This window comes from Cherax quadricarinatus, chromosome 71 (genome assembly GCF_038502225.1).
Source record: "Cherax quadricarinatus isolate ZL_2023a chromosome 71, ASM3850222v1, whole genome shotgun sequence".
Lineage (NCBI taxonomy): Eukaryota > Metazoa > Arthropoda > Malacostraca > Decapoda > Parastacidae > Cherax > Cherax quadricarinatus.
The window spans coordinates 15,954,811-15,976,429 of record NC_091362.1 but is presented as its reverse complement, the minus strand read 5'-3'; the positions used below and the strand labels follow the sequence as shown (position 1 = coordinate 15,976,429).

Sequence of the window (21,619 nt, the reverse complement as noted above, 5' to 3'; positions counted from 1 at the left end):
AAAAAGGGAAAAGGTAATGCTTGAACCACTCGACAAACAAGGCCTCACTCATCCATACTGTCTTGTTTGGCCATGGAATTTTCTAAGTGGAATTCATATGTTGTGTTTATTTTTCCCCAAATTTATAGCCCCTCAAGGGAGGTTCCTTGACACTGGTGAGGGGCTCTTGATCTAGGGAATTGGATCTGTACTCAGGTTCCCTGAATTGAGCCTGAATACCTCCCATCCACCCTGACGTGCTGTATAATTATAATCCCAAAATTAATGGCACGTTATGGTGTGCAGGACCGGATTTTTCCCATGTAAAATGATAATGGTAAACAAAATTTCATTATTGTTCCATTTATAACATGAACATGTGTTATATGAGAGGCTTCTGTAGCTTGAAATAAATGTGAGAAATAAAACACTGCAAAATTTTATCACCGTGCATTTAATTATCTCTTCTTAACAGAATTCATTACAAAAAATACAAATAATGGTGGAGCATAACAATGGTGATCAATAAACTCCAGGTAAACTACACTAAATAATAGTGATGGGCTAACAATGGTGACATAAACAACATCTGATAAATAAAGACACCTGTGCAACATTTGGTTATCTTTATTCTGGATAAGTTTCACCATGCACTGACTTCTTCAGTTTAATGTAGAGAAAAGTAAAAGATGAGGAGTCTGAGGTGATCAGTCCTTCAGCCTAGAGTTGACTACCTCAAACTCCTCACCTTGCTCTACAATGGACTGAAGAAGTCACTGTGTGGTGAAATACTTCCAGAATAAAGATTCCTAAATGTTGCATGAGTGTCTCATTTATCAACTTGTTAGTTTTTTAAACCATTTACACATAAACAACAGTGATGGGTAAAACTAAACTCCTAATGTATGTGGAATGTATGCATCTAAAAACATTACAGTACTGTATTGACTTGCACATGCACACAAAACTAGTGCTTCAAAATAAAATAAAAAAAATGAGATAATGCAAACAGCTTTGCTTTGGCAACTACAGCACATTTACAGTGAAATTAATTAGTTTTTTTATTTAAATCAGGGGAATTCTTAAACCCATAGGGGCCACATAGCAACTGAGGAATAGGATGCACCCAGGGTTCATCATGTGTCATTTCAGACACAGGTTCAGTATCCACACTCTTAAATTTGCGGATAAACACAATAATTAACTACCATTCAAAAGATCATACCTGAGGACCTCTATCAGAATGATCGTGGCAAACATTAACACACCACCGAAAACCCATAGGGATTACAGGTGTGTTGTTTTTATCACAGCAATAATCACAAATACTGTATAAGTGTCTTTTGCTATATGCAGGAGTTGTGCTTCAAGCTCATGCCAGCTGTACTAGCTCAATCAGACCATTAATATTTAGTGGCAAGATTGTTTCATTCTAGGTAGTAGGTTGGTAGACAGCAACTACCAAGGGAGGTACTACCGTCCTGCCAAGTGAGTGTAAAACGAAAGCCTGTAATTGTTTTACATGATGGTAGGATTGCTGGTGTCAATTTTTCTGTCTCATGAACATGCAAGTTTTCAGGTACATCTTGCTACTTCTACTTACACTTAGGTCACACTACATATACATGTAGTACAAGCATATATATACACACCCCTCTGGGTTTTCTTCTATTTTCTTACTAGTTCTTGTTCTTGTTTATTTCCTCTTATCTCCATGGGAAAGTGGAACAGAATTCTTCCTCCATAAGCTATGCGTGTTGTAAGAGGCGACTAAAATGCCAGGAGCAAGGGGCTAGTAACCCCTTCTGATGTATAAATTACTAAATTTAAAAAGAGAAACTTTTGTTTTTCTTTTTGGGCCACCCTGCCTCGGTGGAATATGGCCGGTTTGTTGAAAGAAGAAAGAAGATTTAGTTTCATGGCCTGATGTGTTGTTGGAGTGTGAGCAAGGTAATATTCATGAAGGGATTCAGGGAAGAAACTGTTTAGTCAAACCTGAGTCCTGGGGTTAGGAAATACTGCACCTGCACTCTAAAGGAGGTCTGAATATGTTGTAACTTGGAGGACCATCTAAACCATGATGTAAGTACACTTTTGACAAGAAAATTATTATAAGAATGACAGTGAATGTGTTTCCTCTTTCTTTTTTTCTTTTTTTTTTTTGGGGGGGGGGGGGGTTATCTCTGCATTGGCTTTTAAAAATATTAAATACATTTTGCTAACTGCACCAATTCCAAACAGCACATGCATGTGGTACACAGAATTACCGATTTAAGTCAGACCTCCCAAAATAATTAATTTGCACAAAACAAGCCTGTATAAAGCAAGAGAAACCTGTGTGTTGAATTAAAAATAAAAGACTTCATTTTAATTTTTAAGTGCTATTCTATATACAGTATTCTGAGCATTGCATTGCAAAAATATTGTATATTTAAACAAATAGCTCACAAGACTGAAAATTCATTCCCAACCTCAGTACTTTAGTACACAGAAGACAGCTACATTAGCAATATTTTTTATCAACAGTTTTGATTAATATACATAGAGTATATGCATATACACTGGACATCTTTTGTAAAAATAAAATAATATTTCAATAACATTCAGAATCATATATAAATCACAGTACCAATATAAATCTCATCTAAGCCATATGATGAGCATATATCACGAGTATACAGTTATATATACCTGGAATATTTAGAGTATATACCATTAACATACAATTACATGTGCTATGCTTATACATCACTGACAACTAACAATATCAAATACTTGACAGCTACCACTGGACTACTTTGTGCTGCAGCTGTTTTCATATTTCATTTGAAAATTAAGTACAGACTGTTCATATTTTCCTATTATAAAAGTTTGATTTGGCATTTTTTACTGTGCACCCATCCAGGTTTTTTCCAAAGAATTTGTAACACTCAAAGTAAACTCAGGATATTTTACTAAATAACTTAAAACAGAAAATACACTGTACAGTACTAAAGTACAGTATTACAGAATATGGTAATGCTTAAGAAATATATTATGGTATGTTTGGAAAAATAGTCCATTAAAAGCAATTTACTAAAAATACAAAATGAACTAGTTGCCTTTTTATTGCTGAGTGCAGCCTCTCCTTCATATCTCATTGAATAGCTACATGATGCAGATATAAAGACAACCTGAGCTGAAAAGATATCATTCAACTAATAGTATTGTTTTTTAATAATAATAAATAAATATTAAATAAGAGAGATCAAAAATTATTTTTTTTTTTTACCTAGTCTGTCATTTGCCTGGTATGTTAATTATTAAACACCAGCCTCTCATTATGTTAATATGACCCAGTTACTAATGCAAGTAATATTCATGTTAACCAAACCACAGAATAGGTGGGGTTTGAACCCATGGTGGGGTTCAAATCCCACTCGTTCTGTGGTTTGTTTGCAATTGTGTATTACTATTTCATGAATCATAATATTCATGCTATTTGCATAGCCTCTTGATACATACAAAACTTTCTTCTGATAAAATATTTCGAGCCTTAACCAGAAATCCAGCTCGTGACTTTTAATTGCTATGGTTTAGTAACACTATATATTAAACACCGAAGACCCTCGGAGCAATCAGTACTTATTGGAATACAGCAGAGCAAAGATTTGAGATAGACAATACATGTACTTCCAATATGCCCTCTATCATATGCTCATTGTTATGTTGAAGTTATCAGGTGCGCATGGGAAGGCAGTGATGAGAGTTGTGAAAACTGGTTTAGAAAACTGACAAGTTGAAGAATAAGACACTTGTGCAACATTTTGGAATCTTTACTGAGGAAACATTTCACCACACAGCTTCATCAGTCCAATACAAAGAATAATGGTGGAAATAGAGGAGGGGTTTGAGGTGATCAGTCTCTCAGCCTGGAATCAATGTGTTCAGTCCATCAATCTTGAAGAAAGTAGAGCATATGCTAGGAGAAGTAGCTTATACATTGCAGTCAGGCGAGTTAAAGCAGGAGGAGGCAGAGTCACAGTGGAACCATCCACTAGTGTAAATAGATCTTGTCCATAGGTTGGACAAATGTTGAAGAATTCCAGGCTGAGGGATTGATTACCTCAAACTCCTTCTCCATTTCCACTGTTCTTCTTTGTACTGGACTGGTGAAGCCATAATGTGGTGAAATGTTTCCAAAGTGGTGAGAGGTTTTACATCCATGGATGATGCAATAGGAATAGGGAGGGAGGGTGGTTGAGGAAACTGACCTGAGCCTCTGCACCTCAGCCAGGTACAGGTAGGTTCACCAGGATGGGTCCTGGCCCTGGTCTTCTCTATGCAGTAACTGGCACTACCTCAGCCACTGACCATGTGTTAGACATGACTCCGTACCACCTCTAACACACAAATGTAATTATCAAATCTCTACCAAGCAAATATGATTTCTCCACATATGCATATATGAAGATACACAAAATATCTCAATGAATTTAGTAAAAAATTTAGAAAAAAATTTATATTTCAGCCTTGTTGAATACTGTAACTGTCTTTTCACCAAAAGTGATATTGCCATGGCCGAAAGTAGTGGAAGGGAGAATCTTAGTTTGTAAATAATTAACTGGTTTCAAAATGCCAAGATTATAAGTGCAGATCATTGTAAGTTATTGTAAATTGGGAGAATACTGTACTGATGATGATTATTACAAATTCTGCAGGTCAAAGAATGTGTTCCTGAACCATCAACTCTGAGCAGTGTACATGCCAAGTTGTACTATTACAGTATTTCTTTATCAATAAATATTATTATTATGGTATCGTAAAATGTGAGAATCTAAGGCTATTGCAAGGCAAGTCAGGCAACACAAATCAGAAAATTAAATAATTTGTGAATTTCTAAATTCAAAAATTTTTCAAAGCCAATTAATACACAATATTTGTGTAAGAGAATCAAATAATACTTATAATTTTTACCACATAACTATTATATTTCCAACATTTTTAAGATAAGATAATGATTTAAATCAACCCATGTATGTTGCTAAAAGGCTAAGATTATTCTGGTCAATTGTCTGTTGATGGTGTCAGATGACTCAGATGTACAAGACTCAGCAAATGTGTTCCTGACTACCTGTTCCTGTCTTATACATTACGTACTCTCTGATTAATGTAGCTGTGTGAGGCTCTATAGGCTTTCTGTCCAACATCTTCTGTGACCATCTGCATTATTTTTCAATTCAACATGTGGCAGTCCTCTGCCAGCAAGGTGGGTATTCCCAGCAACCATGTACAACACTGGTTAAGTCTATCTTCACAACAGGAAACTTGTGAGGAAGAAGAAGACAGAACCTATGGAGAAAATAGAATAATACTGCATAATAAGACAGAACCTATGGGGAAAATAGAATTATGTACAATAAATACAGAACCTAAGGAGAAAATATAATTATACTGCACAATAAAGACAGAACCCATGGAGAAAATAGCATTATTATACTGTATAATAAAGACAGAACCTATGGGGAAAATAGAATTATACTGAATCATAAGCCTCAAATCAGCATGCTATAATATTAAGAGCCAGGGAACATTCATTATAGTTCCTAATGAATTATGTTATAATAAAAGAAATCACTAAAACTGTGAGGATTACCATTATTAGCATCTAACAAAAAAAAAATCTAACGAAGATTTCATTTACTGTACTAATAATTTTGAGATAATAAAATGAAGAAATAAATAAATATTTTATTTCCACAAGACACATGGTTTGTACAAAATTTAATTAGATTTTAATAGTAAGTGTGGAAAACCCCTGGTTATGCAGAGAATTTTTGATAATCTGAAAACTAACAAATGTTAACAGAACATGATATATATGTATGCAAAGACTTTTTGTACAATAGACTTTCCACTGAACAAATGTTCATAGAACATAATTTCGAATAATGACCAAATAAAATCTCAGTTCCCTCCTTCCGCATAACGACTGTATCCCACTCGTACAACGACCAGATTCTAGACTGACGACGACATCCCACCAATTAATGACCACTTACTCATACAATGATACTCATACAACTATAGGGCAGGAATCACCAGAACACGTAACCTCGGCTCACTGCTGGGGAGACATGGGATCAAACCTGACATGCAGTGAGATGTATGGGAAAATCTCATAACACTTGCTGCCTCTGTTATCCAGCACAAAATACAGTAGGAATCTGTGAATTAGTCGAATGATGTGGGTCACATTTTGGGGAAAAATCTTAAAAAGGCTTCAGTATAAATAGATCAGATTATCTTGAGCTATCAGCCCTCAGGGTTATTAATCTGAATAAATTCTAGTTTCCTCCAATTCCTTAGATGCTTTGGGACCTCTTATAGCTTCAGCAATTCCCCACAATAATAGTACTGTACTAATATTAACACTACTACTACTAATAATAATGATAATAATGATCACTTACTTGCTAGATACATTCCAGGATACATGATATAGAGGGCACTGCGGTAGGAGAGGAGATGAGACAGAGGGTCGACCACTACGGGCATGTTACCACCCACATTGTTCATAACGAAGAGGAAGACGGCAATGGAAGTGGACTGCACTGTGCTTGGCACCAGTTCCAGCAGCACAGCGAACAGAACACCAAACCACATCTCAGCTAAATAAGAAAAGGGAACGATAAAGACTGTGGTGCATGATGGTGGGTTATACTTTAAGTCCATTCATTGAAGTCAAACATGTCACATGAGATGTTAGAAATCAACGGTGTCGTATGAGATAGTAGCAGTCAATGGTGTCGTACAAAATGGTATTAGTCAATGGTGTCAAGTAAGAAGGAAATCCTGGGAAATTTCAGCCTAAGGCACCTAAAATGGAGGAATATAGCAAATAATATTGTAGCAGAGATAACACCAGGAGGCAGCTCAGATGAAAACTCGTACACACATGAACTTTTAAATCTTTGCACCAAATTCACCTTAAACCAGCAAATAATAGAGCCTTCAAGATTGGAGAATACGCTGGACCTCACCTTCACTAACAATGATGATCTGATACGAAATGTCATCATATCAAAAACAATATACTCAGATCACAACATAACAGAGGTCCAGACATGTATGTGGGGAGCCCCTGACCGACAATATATGATCAGCCATGAGGAAGCCTTCACCAAATTCAATTTCAGTAGCAAAAACATAAGGTGGGACTAAGTAAACCAAGTCCTAAATGATATAAACTCTGAAGACAGACGAAGCAACATGCATCCTACTCTATGTCTAGAACAAATTAACTGTGTGGCACTTGAGGTATCCTCAAGGTATATTTCCTTAAGGAAAAGGAGAAGATGTAAACTAGAAAGAGAAAGGTGCTCCCTATACAGACGAAGGCAAAAAATAACAGAGCGGTTACAAGACGACAATATATCTGCAATACATAAGGAGACACTGGTCAGAGAAATAGCACACATCGAACTAAAGCTAAAGGAATCTTACAGGAGTCAAGAAAAGCGAGAAGAGCTAAAAGCCATATATGAAACTGAAAGAAACCCAAAGTATTTCTTTTCTTATGCCAAATCAAAGTCTAGAACAACATCCAGTATTGGATCCCTACTTAAATGGGATGGGTCCTACACAGATGACAGCAAGGAAATTAGTGAGCTATTTAAGTCCCAATATGACTCGGTTTTTAGTGAGCCACTAACCAGACTAAAGTCGAAGACCTAAATGAATTTTTTATGAGAGAGAGACAGAATTTGGTAGACATGCACCTATCTGATATTATCCTCATGCCAAATGACTTTGAAAAGGCAATAAATGACATGCCCATGCACTCTGCCCCCAGGCCCAGACTCATGGAACTCCATGTTCATCAAGAACTGCAAGAGTCTCCTATCACGTGCTTTTAACATCCTGTGGAGAGGGAGTATGGTCACTGGGGTCATCCCACAGTTACTAAAAACAACAGACATAGCTCCACTCCACAAAGGGGGCAGTAAAGTAAAGCAATAACAAAGAACTACAGACCGATAGCACTAATGTCCCATATTATAAAACTCTTTGAAAGGGTTCTAAGAAGCAAGATCACCATCCATCTAGATACCCATCATTTACACAACCCAGGGTAACATGGATTTAGAACAGGTCGTTCCTGTCTGTCCCAACTACTGGACCACTACGAGAAGGTCCTGGATGCTTTAGAAGACAAACAGAATGCAGATGTAATATACACAGACTTTGCAAAAGCCTTTGACAAGTGTGACCATGATGTAATAGTGCACAAAATGCATGATAAAGGAATAACAGGAAAAGTCAGATGGATCTATAATTTCTTAACAAACAGAACACAAAGAGTAGTAGTCAACAGAGTAAAATCTGAGGCAGCTATGGTGAAAAGCTCTGTTCCACAAGGCACAGTATTTGCCCCTATCTTGTTCCTCATCCTCATATCGGACATAGACAAGGATATAAGCCACAGCATAGTGTCTTCCTTAGCAGATGACACCCGAATTTGCATGACAGTGCTCTTCATTGAGGATACCGCAAGACTCCAGGTGGACATCAACCAAATCTTTAAATGAACTGCAGAAAACAATATAAAGTTCAATTATAAGAAGTTCCAATTACTACACTGATATGGAAAACGTGAGGAAATTAAAATTTCATCAGAGTATAAAACAAATTCCAACCACACAATAGAGCGAAAAACAAATGTCAAAGACCTGGAGGTGATCATGTCAGAGGGTCTCACCTTCAAGGACCATAACACTGTATCAATCACATCTGCTAGAAAAATGACAGGATGGATAATGAGAACATTCAAAACCAGGGATGCCAAGCCTATGATGACACTCTTCAGGTCACTTATTCTATCTAGGCTGGAATATTGCTGCATACTAACAGCACCTTTCAAGGCAGGTGAAATTGCTGACCTAGAAAATGTACAGAGAACCTTCACGGCATGCATGACTGCAATAAACCACCTCAATTACTGGGAACGCTTGAAGTTCCTAAACCTGTACTCCCTAGAATGCAGGAAAGAGAGATACATGATTATATACACCTGGAAAATCCTAGAGGGACTAGTACCAAACTTGCACATGAAAATCACTCCCTACGAAAGCAAAAGACTTGGCACACGGTTCAACCTCCCCCCAATGAAAAGCAGGGGTGCCACTAACACGATAAGAGACAATCCAATAAGTGTCAGGGGGCCAAGACTGTTCAACTGCCTCCCAGCATACATCAGGGTGATTACCAATAGACTCCTGGCTGTCTTCAAGCAGGCACTGGACAGGCACCTAAAGTCGGTACCTGACCAGCCAGGTCGTGGCTTATACGCTGGATTATGTGCGGCCAGCAGTAACAGCCTGGTTGATCAGGCCCTGATCCACCATGAGGCCTGGTCACAGACCGGGTTGTGGGAGTGCTGACCCCTGGAACTCTCTCCTGGTATGCTCCAGGTGTTGAGTGAGATGGTAAACATCAATGGTACCAAGGGAGACGCTAAGCATTAATGATGTCAAGGGAGAAGCTAAACATCAATGGTGTCAAGGGAGAAGTTAAACATGAATGGTGTCACAGAAGAAGATAAACATCAATGGCATCGAGGAAGAAGGAAAACATCAATGAAGTTAAGGGAGAAGGGAAACATCTATAGTGTAGAAGAGAGTAAATATCAATTTATTCTGAAGTCAGGAAATTTTAAAATATGTAGAGTAAGAGAGTACACAATAATAATAATAATAATAATAATAATAATAATAATAATAATAATAATAATAATAATAATTTGGGATTTTATAATATATTTTTCTTAGGAAATAGAGTACAAATTGGAATGATATTTTCAAATATGCTACACATTGCTATGCACTGCACAGTACTGCATGTTACATGTACAGTATACTCTTGGTTTTTGTCAGTTCAGCAAATGCTATTGAAAATACATGCAAATCATAACACTAAATAAGTAAAATGGTTGTACAGTGTCTTAAAGCTAATTTTTCTCTTACCTTCAGAGCATGTATGGATCTCACAAATTCATTATGCACTAGTAGTCAACAATCTTGAAATTGGCAAGTCATTAGATGCCTACCAAACTGGGTACCTACCAGACTGGGTATCTATCAAATTGGGTACCTACTAAATTGGGCACCTACCAAATTGGGTATCTATCAAATTGGGTACCTATCAAATTGGGTACCTACGAAATTGGGTACCTACCGAAGATGTAAGACCCCAGGAGACTGAAGAAGGCGCCTGGAGGAGGGAAGAACAGCACACCAGCGGCGAAAGGCGTTGCTATTAGCTGACAGAGGCAAGGCAGAACACATGGACTGTGAATCTTACGATTATGATATAATTATAAAAGAGATTGGCTAACAAATAAATAACTAAAACTCTAAATGCTTTAATACTGTATATAATATATTGAGATGTATTCCTGTTGAGAATTAATACTTTCCAGGCACATGGTAGTTCCCAGGATTTCTGCATATCTGTATGATCTTTGAATTCATCCATAGGATGGATATAGGGTGCAGAATGAAATAGTTGTAACCATCCACAGGATGGATATAGGGTGCACAATAAACCAGTTGTTATCATCCACAAGATGGACATGGGGTGCACAATAAACAAGCCACTACCATCTAGAGGGCTGGCATGGGGTGCACAATAAACTTGCCACTACCATCCACAGGATGGATATAAGATGCATGATAAGCTAGCCACTACCATCCACAGGATGGATTTTGGTCTGCTATCGCTGTTCGCAGGATGGATATGAGTTGCACGACAAAGTAGTCAATTTGGCGGCAACATCTAAATCTTAGGAGCTAAAGAATGTGATGTAATGCTAATCAGTTTACTGAAATTTTTGCTATAATATATAATATTTGCAGAATCTTGAGTTTACTGAGAACTATCCCACATCAATATAAATTGCTGTGTGAGTCACTTCTACAGACCACAATTTATACTGTTCTAGAAGATCTCAAACTCACACGTAAGTTATGAACTGGGTCTCAGTACTCTGACCTTCAGGAAGCTGCCTTGATGCAAGTGAAGGAATCTTGCACCAAGAAATTGGTTAACATCTCAAATCAAACATAACTGCCTCCCTTTCCACAGGCTCTGTACAATTACAGGGATATTATTACTACTACTACTATACTAGTACTACTACTACTACTACTACTGCAACTACTACTACTAGTACTACTACTACTATGATGACTACTACTACTACTACCACCACCACTACTATTCTAAATGCAGGTAGCCAGTCAAGTCTCTTGTATCTTACCTGACTCGCAGCCAGTACGTACAGCCTAGCACGGATGCCGATCCTCTTGACCAGTTTGTCAGAAACGAATCCACCCACAGTCACTCCCAGTGACCCACCAATTATAGAGGCACTCATCACCCACAAGCCGATGTTGAAGCCAGGGTAGTAGGTGAGGAAATAAAGCTGAGTGTTGTATGCCCATGAGAAGCCCGCTGAAGCAAGCACAAAAAAAAAGGTAGAATTAGTGTGTGTCAATACCAGATGTAAGGGAGTGTCAGAGTGTGCCAGGAATAAACATGATGCTATAAAGAAAAGATAAAAAGGGATTACTGATATTAAATGGTAGATATAATGCAGTGTCAAAATACAGTGGACCCCCGCATAACAATATTATTTCAATCCAGAAGTCTGTTTGGGTGCCATTATAGACCGAATTTGTTCTCATAAGAAATATTGTGAATTAGATTAGTCCATTTCAGACCCCTAAAAATACACCTACAAAAGCACTTACAAAAATAAACTTACATAATTGGTCGAGTTGGGAGCTGATCGTTATCCGGGGGTCCACTGTATTCAAAAGGTAGATTCTTTTTTTTTTCAACATACTGGCTGTCTCCAGTCAAGACAGGGTAACCCAAAAAAAGAGGAAAACTATAAAGTCTATCTTCTCTTTACATTTAATAATTTATACAGAAGAACGGGTTACTAGTCGAGAACCAGACATATTGTAATAATGCATCAGGGAACAAAGAGGAATTAGACATGTGTTTAACAACTGCATATCTCTTTGTGAGATATTTTGCTAACCAGTGGCTTTTTCATTTGAATAGAGAAATACATCCTCCAGATGGATCGAAAAAACTGGAACCGACCTCCGCATGAATCAGATACATGATCTATGTCAAGTAAGGCAACAGCGGTACTTCTCTGCTCCATGGGATATTACCCCATTCCAAACTACCATTTCTCCATTTCCCCCCAAACTACTTCTTAAATGACAACCAAAACTTTGCCTTGAAGCCAAACATGATGCCTTAAGCTGTACTGATAACTTAGTCACACAGCACACACTCTCGCAAATTATTTATTATCCACTGGTGCAACTGGTAGTGCTACTGTTGTCATACAGAGTGATGGCTCTCTTAAAGAATTTGGAGCACGCATCAATAATTGGGCCTCTACCCTTCAGACAGAACTGTTTGCCATACTCCTTGCACTGAAATGCATCTATGTTTCTAAGATTGACAGTTTAATTGTAACTGATTCTCTGTCATCCATAAATGCTCTCAACTCATTAAGTATAAATTGTGGCATGCTTGTGTCAGAAGCCAGATATAGGTATGGTAAGATTGTGGACAGTGGAGTCAGAGTGCACATGCTGTGGATTCCATCTCACATTGGTCTTCGGATGCATGATGGAACTGATAAATTGGCTAAGCTGTATGCTTTCAAAGAGGGAGTAGATTACAATCTTGGCTTGTCATGTAGTAGTTTGAGAACAATAATACGAAAAGAACTTCAACTGAATTTTATTGACTTAAGACTCAGGGAGATTGACACCAGTCAGTCCATCTATCATCATTCTATCATGCAGGAGAAGCCACATGTCTATGGTGCATCCAACAAAATAACCAGACTCTTGGATGTCACTACCGCCCGGCTCCGGCTCGGTTACAAGTATCTTTGGCAGGTTAAATCACCACCACCAGATGTAGACCAAACGAAATGTAAACTTTGCCAGATGGACTATTGTCACACCCTGCGTCATTATGCACTGGAGTGCGATAAAATTAATGAATTTAGAAACAACTCACTCAGAAGTGTTCAAGAAATGGCAAAGTATTTTATCCACAGTGGTATATTACAGACCATTCTGGAGAAATACCCTGACTTTGCTAGCTGTAAATAAAGCATTACCACATTTGTGCATGTGTGCATGCGTGTGTGTGTGTGTGTGTGTGTGTGTGTGTGTGTGTGTGTGTGTGTGTGTGTGTGTGTGTGTGTGTGTGTGTGTGTGTGTGTGTGTGTGTGTGTGTGTGTGTGTGTGTGTGTGTGTGTGTGTGTGTGTGTGTGTGTGTGTGTGTGTGCAGGGGTCGAGTCCAAGCCCCTGTGTGCGTGTGTGTACTCACCTATTTGTGGTTGCAGGGGTCGAGTCACAGCTCCTGGCCCCGCCTCTTCGCTGAATACTACTAGATCCTCTCTCTCCCTGCCCCATGAGCTCTATCATACCTCGCCTTAAAACTATGTATGGTTCCCGCCTCCACTACATCACTTTCTAGGCTATTCCATGGCCTGACTACTCTATGACTAAAGAAATACTTCCTAACATCCCTTTGATTCATCTGAGTCTTCAACTTCCAATTGTGACCTCTTGTGTCTGTGTCCCTTCTCTGGAACATCCCGTCTTTGTCCACCTTGTCTATTCCGCGCAGTATTTTATATGTCGTTATCATGTCTCCCCTGACCCTCCTGTCCTCCAGTGTCGTCAGGCCGATATCCCTTAATCTTTCTTCATAGGACATTCCCCTTAGCTCTGGAACTAACCTTGTCGCAAACCTTTGTACTTTCTCTAGTTTCTTGACGCTCTTTATCAAGTGTGGATTCCAAACAGGTGCTGCATACTCCAGTATGGGCCTGACATACACGGTGTACAGTGTCTTGAACGATTCCTTACTAAGGTATCGGAATGCTGTTCTCAGGTTTGCCAGGCGCTCATATGCTGCAGCAGTTATCTGATTGATGTGTGCTTCCGGAGACATGCTCGGTGTTATACTCACCCCAGGATCTTTCTTCTTGAGTGAGGTTTGCAGTCTTTGGCCACCTAGCCTATACTCTGTCTGTGGTCTTCTGTGCCCTTCCCCTATCTTCACGACTTTGCATTTGGCAGGATTAAATTCGAGAAGCCATTTGGTGGACCAGGTGTCCAGTCTGTCCAGGTCTCTTTGAAGTCCTGCCTGGTCCTCATCTGATTTAATTCTACTCATTAACTTCACATCATCTGCAAACAGGGACACTTCTGAGTCTAACCCTTCCATCATGTCGTTCACATATACCAAAAATAGCATTGGTCCTAGGACCGACCCCTGTGGGACCCTGCTCGTCACAGGTGCCCACTGTGATACATCATTACGTACCATAACTCGTTGTTGCCTCCCTGTCAGGTATTCTCTGATCCATTGCAGTGCCCTTCCTGTTATATGCGCCTGATGCTCTAGCTTCTGCACTAATCTCTTGTGAGGAACTGTGTCAAAGGCCTTCTTGCAGTCCAAGAAGATGCAATCAACCCACCCCTCTCTCTCGTGTCTTACTTCTGTTATATTGTGTGTGTGTGTGTGTGTGTGTGTGTGTGTGTGTGTGTGTGTGTGTGTGTGTGTGTGTGTGTGTGTGTGTGTGTGTGTGTGTGTGTGTGTGTGTACTCACCTATTTGTACTCACCTATTTGTGGTTGCAGGGGTCGAGTCACAGCTCCTGGCCCCGCCTCTTCGCTGATTGCTACTAGGTCCTCTCTCTCCCTGCCCCATGAGCTCTATCATACCTCGCCTTAAAACTATGTATGGTTCCCGCCTCCACTACGTCACTTTCTAGGCTATTCCACGGCCTGACTACTCTATGACTGAAGAAATACTTCCTAACATCCCTTTGATTCATCTGAGTCTTCAACTTCCAATTGTGACCTCTTGAGTCTGTGTCCCTTCTCTGGAACATCCCGTCTTTGTCCACCTTGTCTATTCCGCGCAGTATTTTATATGTTGTTATCATGTCTCCCCTGACCCTCCTGTCCTCCAGTGTTGTCAGGCCGATTTCCCTCAACCTTTCTTCGTAGGACAGTCCCCGTAGCTCTGGGACTAGTCTTGTTGCAAACCTTTGCACTTTCTCTAATTTCTTGACGTGCTTGCGTGTGTGTGTGTGACTCAACAATCAATGTATTTGCACCAATAACTCATTACAGTTGTGACCGGGTGTGGAAGTGTGAATTGCTCATTACTCTATAATTTGTTCATGATCGTTTCCATGTATAAACGTAAGTAACCATTCTTACAGGATTCATTACCTTTGTAACTAGTGAGTTCATTACCTTTGTACCTAGTTCAGCTATCAAAACTTTGGGGGCCCAGTCCCTGGACCCATTATGTACCTCTGTAATCTGTAAATATCTTTGTAACTTGTCATGATTGTGACTAGACCTACCTGGAGTTCATTACCTTTGTAAATTGTGAGTTCATTACCTTTGTAAATTGTGAGCTCATTACCTTTGTAAATTGTGAGTTCATTACCTCTGTAACTTGCTCAGCTATCAAAACTTTGGAGTCCAGTCCCTGGACCAATTATGTACCTCTGTAATCTTTTGACTACCACCCACAGGATGGGTATGGAGTGCATAATAAACATATTAAACTAACTAACTAAAAATAGAGAGATGATATATGAAGACAGTAGATGGGGCAATCAGTCCCTCATTCTTGCAGAACAGTATGCAGAAGACAGTGGAAGGTGATGTACAGGCTGCGGGACTAATTACCTTATTTTCTGCTGTCTTGTGTATCATCATCATACTGAACCGAAAAACATGCTCCATGTGTCTAATCCTTCATCTTGCTGGTACTCTATACTAGTAATGCAATGATGCATCAGAGAGTGCTAGGGTTATGTACTGATTATGAGAGATTTTCAGGACTTCTCCTTCATGTTGATGAAGAACTCTTGCTTCAAGCAATTTAAGCCGCTCTTCTCTTCTTTGCATTAAACATGATCGTAAGTCATTCCCTTGGTGCTGAATGAGCCACTCTAGAGTTAACTTCCCCCAATATAATATTTATTTTATTTATTTTATTATCACACCGGCCGATTCCCACCAAGGCAGGGTGGCCCGAAAAAGAAAAACTTTCACCATCATTCACTCCATCACTGTCTTGCCAGAAGGGTGCTTTACACTACAGTTTTTAAACTGCAACATTAACACCCCTCCTTCAGAGTGCAGGCACTGTACTTCCCATCTCCAGGACTCAAGTCCGGCCTGCCGGTTTCCCTGAATCCCTTCATAAATGTTACTTTGCTCACACTCCAACAGCACGTCAAGTATTAAAAACCATTTGTCTCCATTCACTCCTATCAAACACGCTCACGCATGCCTGCTGGAAGTCCAAGCCCCTCGCACACAAAACCTCCTTTACCCCCTCCCTCCAACCCTTCCTAGGCCGACCCCTACCCCGCCTTCCTTCCACTACAGACTGATACACTCTTGAAGTCATTCTGTTTCGCTCCATTCTCTCTACATGTCCGAACCACCTCAACAACCCTTCCTCAGCCCTCTGGACAACAGTTTTGGTAATCCCGCACCTCCTCCTAACTTCCAAACTACGAATTCTCTGCATTATATTCACACCACACATTGCCCTCAGACATGACATCTCCACTGCCTCCAGCCTTCTCCTCGCTGCAACATTCATCACCCACGCTTCACACCCATATAAGAGCGTTGGTAAAACTATACTCTCATACATTCCCCTCTTTGCCTCCAAGGACAAAGTTCTTTGTCTCCACAGACTCCTAAGTGCACCACTCACTCTTTTTCCCTCATCAATTCTATGATTCACCTCATCTTTCATAGACCCATCTGCTGACACGTCCACTCCCAAATATCTGAATACGTTCACCTCCTCCATACTCTCTCCCTCCAATCTGATATTCAATCTTTCATCACCTAATCTTTTTGTTATCCTCATAACCTTACTCTTTCCTGTATTCACCTTTAATTTTCTTCTTTTGCACACCCTACCAAATTCATCCACCAATCTCTGCAACTTCTCTTCAGAATCTCCCAAGAGCACAGTGTCATCAGCAAAGAGCAGCTGTGACAACTCCCACTTTGTGTGTGATTCTTTATCTTTTAACTCCACGCCTCTTGCCAAGACCCTCGCATTTACTTCTCTTACAACCCCATCTATAAATATATTAAACAACCACGGTGACATCACACATCCTTGTCTAAGGCCTACTTTTACTGGGAAAAAATTTCCCTCTTTCCTACATACTCTAACTTGAGCCTCACTATCCTCGTAAAAACTCTTCACTGCTTTCAGTAACCTACCTCCTACACCATACACTTGCAACATCTGCCACATTGCCCCCCTATCCACCCTGTCATACGCCTTTTCCAAATCCATAAATGCCACAAAGACCTCTTTAGCCTTATCTAAATACTGTTCACTTATATGTTTCACTGTAAACACCTGGTCCACACACCCCCTACCTTTCCTAAAGCCTCCTTGTTCATCTGCTATCCTATTCTCCGTCTTACTCTTAATTCTTTCAATTATAACTCTACCATACACTTTACCAGGTACACTCAACAGACTTATCCCCCTATAATTTTTGCACTCTCTTTTATCCCCTTTGCCTTTATACAAAGGAACTATGCATGCTCTCTGCCAATCCCTAGGTACCTTACCTTCTTCCATACATTTATTAAATAATTGCACCAACCACTCCAAAACTATATCCCCACCTGCTTTTAACATTTCTATCTTTATCCCATCAATCCCGGCTGCCTTACCCCCTTTCATTTTACCTACTGCCTCACGAACTTCCCCCACACTCACAACTGGCTCTTCCTCACTCCTACAAGATGTTATTCCTCCTTGCCCTATACACGAAATCACAGCTTCCCTATCTTCATCAACATTTAACAATTCCTCAAAATATTCCTTCCATCTTCCCAATACCTCTAACTCTCCATTTAATAACTCTCCTCTCCTATTTTTAACTGACAAATCCATTTGTTCTCTAGGCTTTCTTAACTTGTTAATCTCACTCCAAAACTTTTTCTTATTTTCAACAAAATTTGTTGATAACATCTCACCCACTCTCTCATTTGCTCTCTTTTTACATTGCTTCACCACTCTCTTAACTTCTCTCTTTTTCTCCATATACTCTTCCCTCCTTGCATCACTTCTACTTTGTAAAAACTTCTCATATGCTAACTTTTTCTCCCTTACTACTCTCTTTACATCATCATTCCACCAATCGCTCCTCTTCCCTCCTGCACCCACTTTCCTGTAACCACAAACTTCTGCTGAACACTCTAACACTACATTTTTTAAACCTACCCCATACCTCTTCGACCCCATTGCCTATGCTCTCATTAGCCCATCTATCCTCCAATAGCTGTTTATATCTTACCCTAACTGCCTCCTCTTTTAGTTTATAAACCTTCACCTCTCTCTTCCCTGATGCTTCTATTCTCCTTGTATCCCATCTACCTTTTACTCTCAGTGTAGCTACAACTAGAAAGTGATCTGATATATCTGTGGCCCCTCTATAAACATGTACATAAATATAATAATACTAATATAAATACTGGAGTATACCTGGAGAGAGTTCTGGGGGTCAATGCCCCCATGGCCTGTTCTCTAACCAGGCTTCATGGTGGATCAGGGCCTGATCAACTAGGCTGTTACTGCTGGCCGCATGTAATCCAACGAACAAACCACAACCCTAGCACTAATAATAATTTTTATTATTTTCATTTTCAAGTAAGCTAATTAATTATTGTATTGTTTTATTTGTATTTTCAGATCCATAAATGGTGCTAAAAAAAAGTACTTCAAGACTGGAACCTAAGATGGGTCCTACACAGATGACAGCAAGGAAATGAGTGAGCTACTCAAGTCCCAATATGACTCAGTTTTTAGCAAGCCGCTGACCAGACTGAGAGTCGAAGATCAAAATGATTTTTTTATGAGAGAGCCACAAAATTTGATTAACACAAGCCTATCCGATGTTATCCTGACGCCAAATGACTTCGAACAGGCGATAAATGACATGCCCATGCACTCTGCCCCAGGGCCAGACTCATGGAACTCTGTGTTCATCAAGAACTGCAAGAAGCCCCTATCACGAGCTTTTTCCATCCTATGGAGAGGGAGCATGGACACGGGGGTCGTCCCTCAGTTACTAAAAACAACAGACATAGCCCCACTCCACAAAGGGGGCAGTAAAGCAACAGCAAAGAACTACAGACCAATAGCACTAACATCCCATATCATAAAAATCTTTGAAAGGGTCCTAAGAAGCAAGATCACCACCCATCTAGAATCCCATCAGTTACACAACCCAGGGCAACATGGGTTTAGAACAGGTCGCTCCTGTCTGTCTCAACTACTGGATCACTACGACAAGGTCCTAAATGCACTAGAAGACAAAAAGAATGCAGATGTAATATATACAGACTTTGCAAAAGCCTTCGACAAGTGTGACCATGGCGTAATAGCGCACAAAATGCGCGCTAAAGGAATAACAGGAAAAGTCGGTCGATGGATCTATAATTTCCTCACTAACAGAACACAGAGAGTAGTCGTCAACAGAGTAAAGTCCGAGGCAGCTACGGTGAAAAGCTCTGTTCCACAAGGCACAGTACTAGCTCCCATCTTGTTCCTCATCCTCATATCCGACATAGACAAGGATGTCAGCCACAGCACCGTGTCTTCCTTTGCAGATGACACCCGAATCTGCATGTGAGTGTCTTCCATTGCAGACACTGCAAGGCTCCAGGCGGACATCAACCAAATCTTTCAGTGGGCTGCAGAAAACAATATGAAGTTCAACGATGAGAAATTTCAATTACTCAGATATGGTAAACATGAGGAAATTAAATCTTCATCAGAGTACAAAACAAATTCTGGTCACAAAATAGAGCAAAACACCAACGTCAAAGACCTGGGAGTGATTATGTCGGAGGATCTCACCTTCAAGGACCATAACATTGTATCAATCGCATCTGCTAGAAAAATGACAGGATGGATAATGAGAATTTTCAAAACTAGGGAGGCCAAGCCCATGATGACACTCTTCAGGTCACTTGTTCTATCTAGGCTGGAATATTGCTGCACTCTAACAGCACCTTTCAAGGCAGGTGAAATTGCCGACCTACAAAATGTACAGAGAACTTTCACGGCGCGCATAACGGAGATAAAACACCTCAATTACTGGGAGCGCTTGAGGTTTCTAAACCTGTATTCCCTGGAACGCAGGAGGGAGAGATACATGATTATATACACCTGGAAAATCCTAGAGGGACTAGTACCGAACTTGCACACGAAAATCACTCACTACGAAAGCAAAAGACTTGGCAGACGATGCACCATCCCCCCAATGAAAAGCAGGGGTGCCACTAGCACGTTAAGAGACCATACAATAAGTGTCAGGGGCCCGAGACTGTTCAACTGCCTCCCAGCACACATAAGGGGGATTACCAACAGACCCCTGGCAGTCTTCAAGCTGGCACTGGACAAGCACCTAAAGTCAGTTCCTGATCAGCCGGGCTGTGGCTCGTACGTTGGTTTGCGTGCAGCCAGCAGCAACAGCCTGGTTGATCAGGCGCTGATCCACCAGGAGGCCTGGTCACAGACCAGGCCGCGGGGGCGTTGACCCCCGAAACTCTCTCCAGTTAAACTCCAGGTAAGCACAGTAATCACCTGTATGTCTTATGCAGGCAGCAAAAGTCAGCATCAGCAGCGGAGGCTTGCAGAGAGCCTTAGCCACATCCTTCGGACCAGAATGTCTTCTCAAAAGCCCCTCCTTTGCCTGGCTGCCCGTAGGCGATGTCACAATGTTCTTCCCATTGATGTCTGTGAACTCGACGTCACTGTCTTCAGAGTCGCCCGAGATGGTGCTGATGGTTCTGAGTGGTTTAGTGGGTTGTATGCCTGACTTGCTCTCAGCCTGGCTGGCACGGGTAGGATCTCTCACTATTAGGAAGAGTAGGAGAGTAGCCAATACGCCCATCATCCCGGTTATAATGTATGACCACCTCCATCCCTGCAGATAGTATCAAAAATTACCAACTGAATGTACACTGCTTGAGGTCATCCACTTACTAATGACCCATGTTACACACATTAGCACTTACAAATGTCCCAAGTAACACACAGCATTTACAAATGTTCCATATTACGCTTACAGTGGAACCTCAAATATCGAACTTTCTTCGGTCTAGAAGGCTGTTCAAGTGCCGCTACCAAATGAATTTATTCTCATCAGGAATAATGTAAATTAGATTAGTCCATTTCAGACCCTCAAAAATACACTTATAAAAGCACTTACAAAAATACACTTACATAATTGGTTGAGTTGGGAGCAGTTCAATTTTTGAGGTTCCACTGTATTAGAACTTACAGTTTTCCAAAGCAACACATCACTTTTAAATGTCCCAAGTTACACATAGGCTTACAAATTTCCCAGGTAACACACATCAATTACATATGTCCCAGGCTACACATATTAGCCTTACAGTTGATGCTAAAGTTCATAAGTTCACTATTTTGCCATTATACTCCATAGCTCATTTATTTGATTACCACTT

The 21,619-nt window shown here is 40.2% G+C and overlaps 1 protein-coding gene across 1 annotated transcript; it reads right to left on the bottom strand.

Annotated features, from left to right (window-relative positions):
• Positions 1-414: 414 nt before the first annotated feature.
• On the bottom strand, positions 415-21,227 carry LOC138854823 (uncharacterized). The gene is made up of 5 exons (XM_070100058.1): positions 20,733-21,227; positions 11,279-11,472; positions 10,195-10,279; positions 6,432-6,629; positions 415-5,310 (listed from the first exon to the last, which is right to left on the bottom strand). Exons 1-5 carry the CDS (start codon positions 21,043-21,045, stop codon positions 5,273-5,275), a joined length of 828 nt encoding a protein of 275 aa, XP_069956159.1. The 5' UTR covers positions 21,046-21,227; the 3' UTR covers positions 415-5,272.
• Positions 21,228-21,619: the final 392 nt, after the last annotated feature.

Excerpts from the sequence above, each read along its gene's own strand:
- LOC138854823 (XM_070100058.1), bottom strand. The coding sequence starts at position 21,045 with ATGATGGGCGTATTGGCTACTCTCCTACTCTTCCTAATAGTGAGAGAT. Across the intron at positions 11,473-20,732 it reads TGCCTGCATAAGACATACAG|CGGGCTTCTCATGGGCATAC; the intron begins GTGATTACTGTG and ends TGCTTGCTTCAG. Across the intron at positions 6,630-10,194 it reads CCTGGGGTCTTACATCTTCG|CTGAGATGTGGTTTGGTGTT; the intron begins GTAGGTACCCAA and ends TTTCTTATTTAG.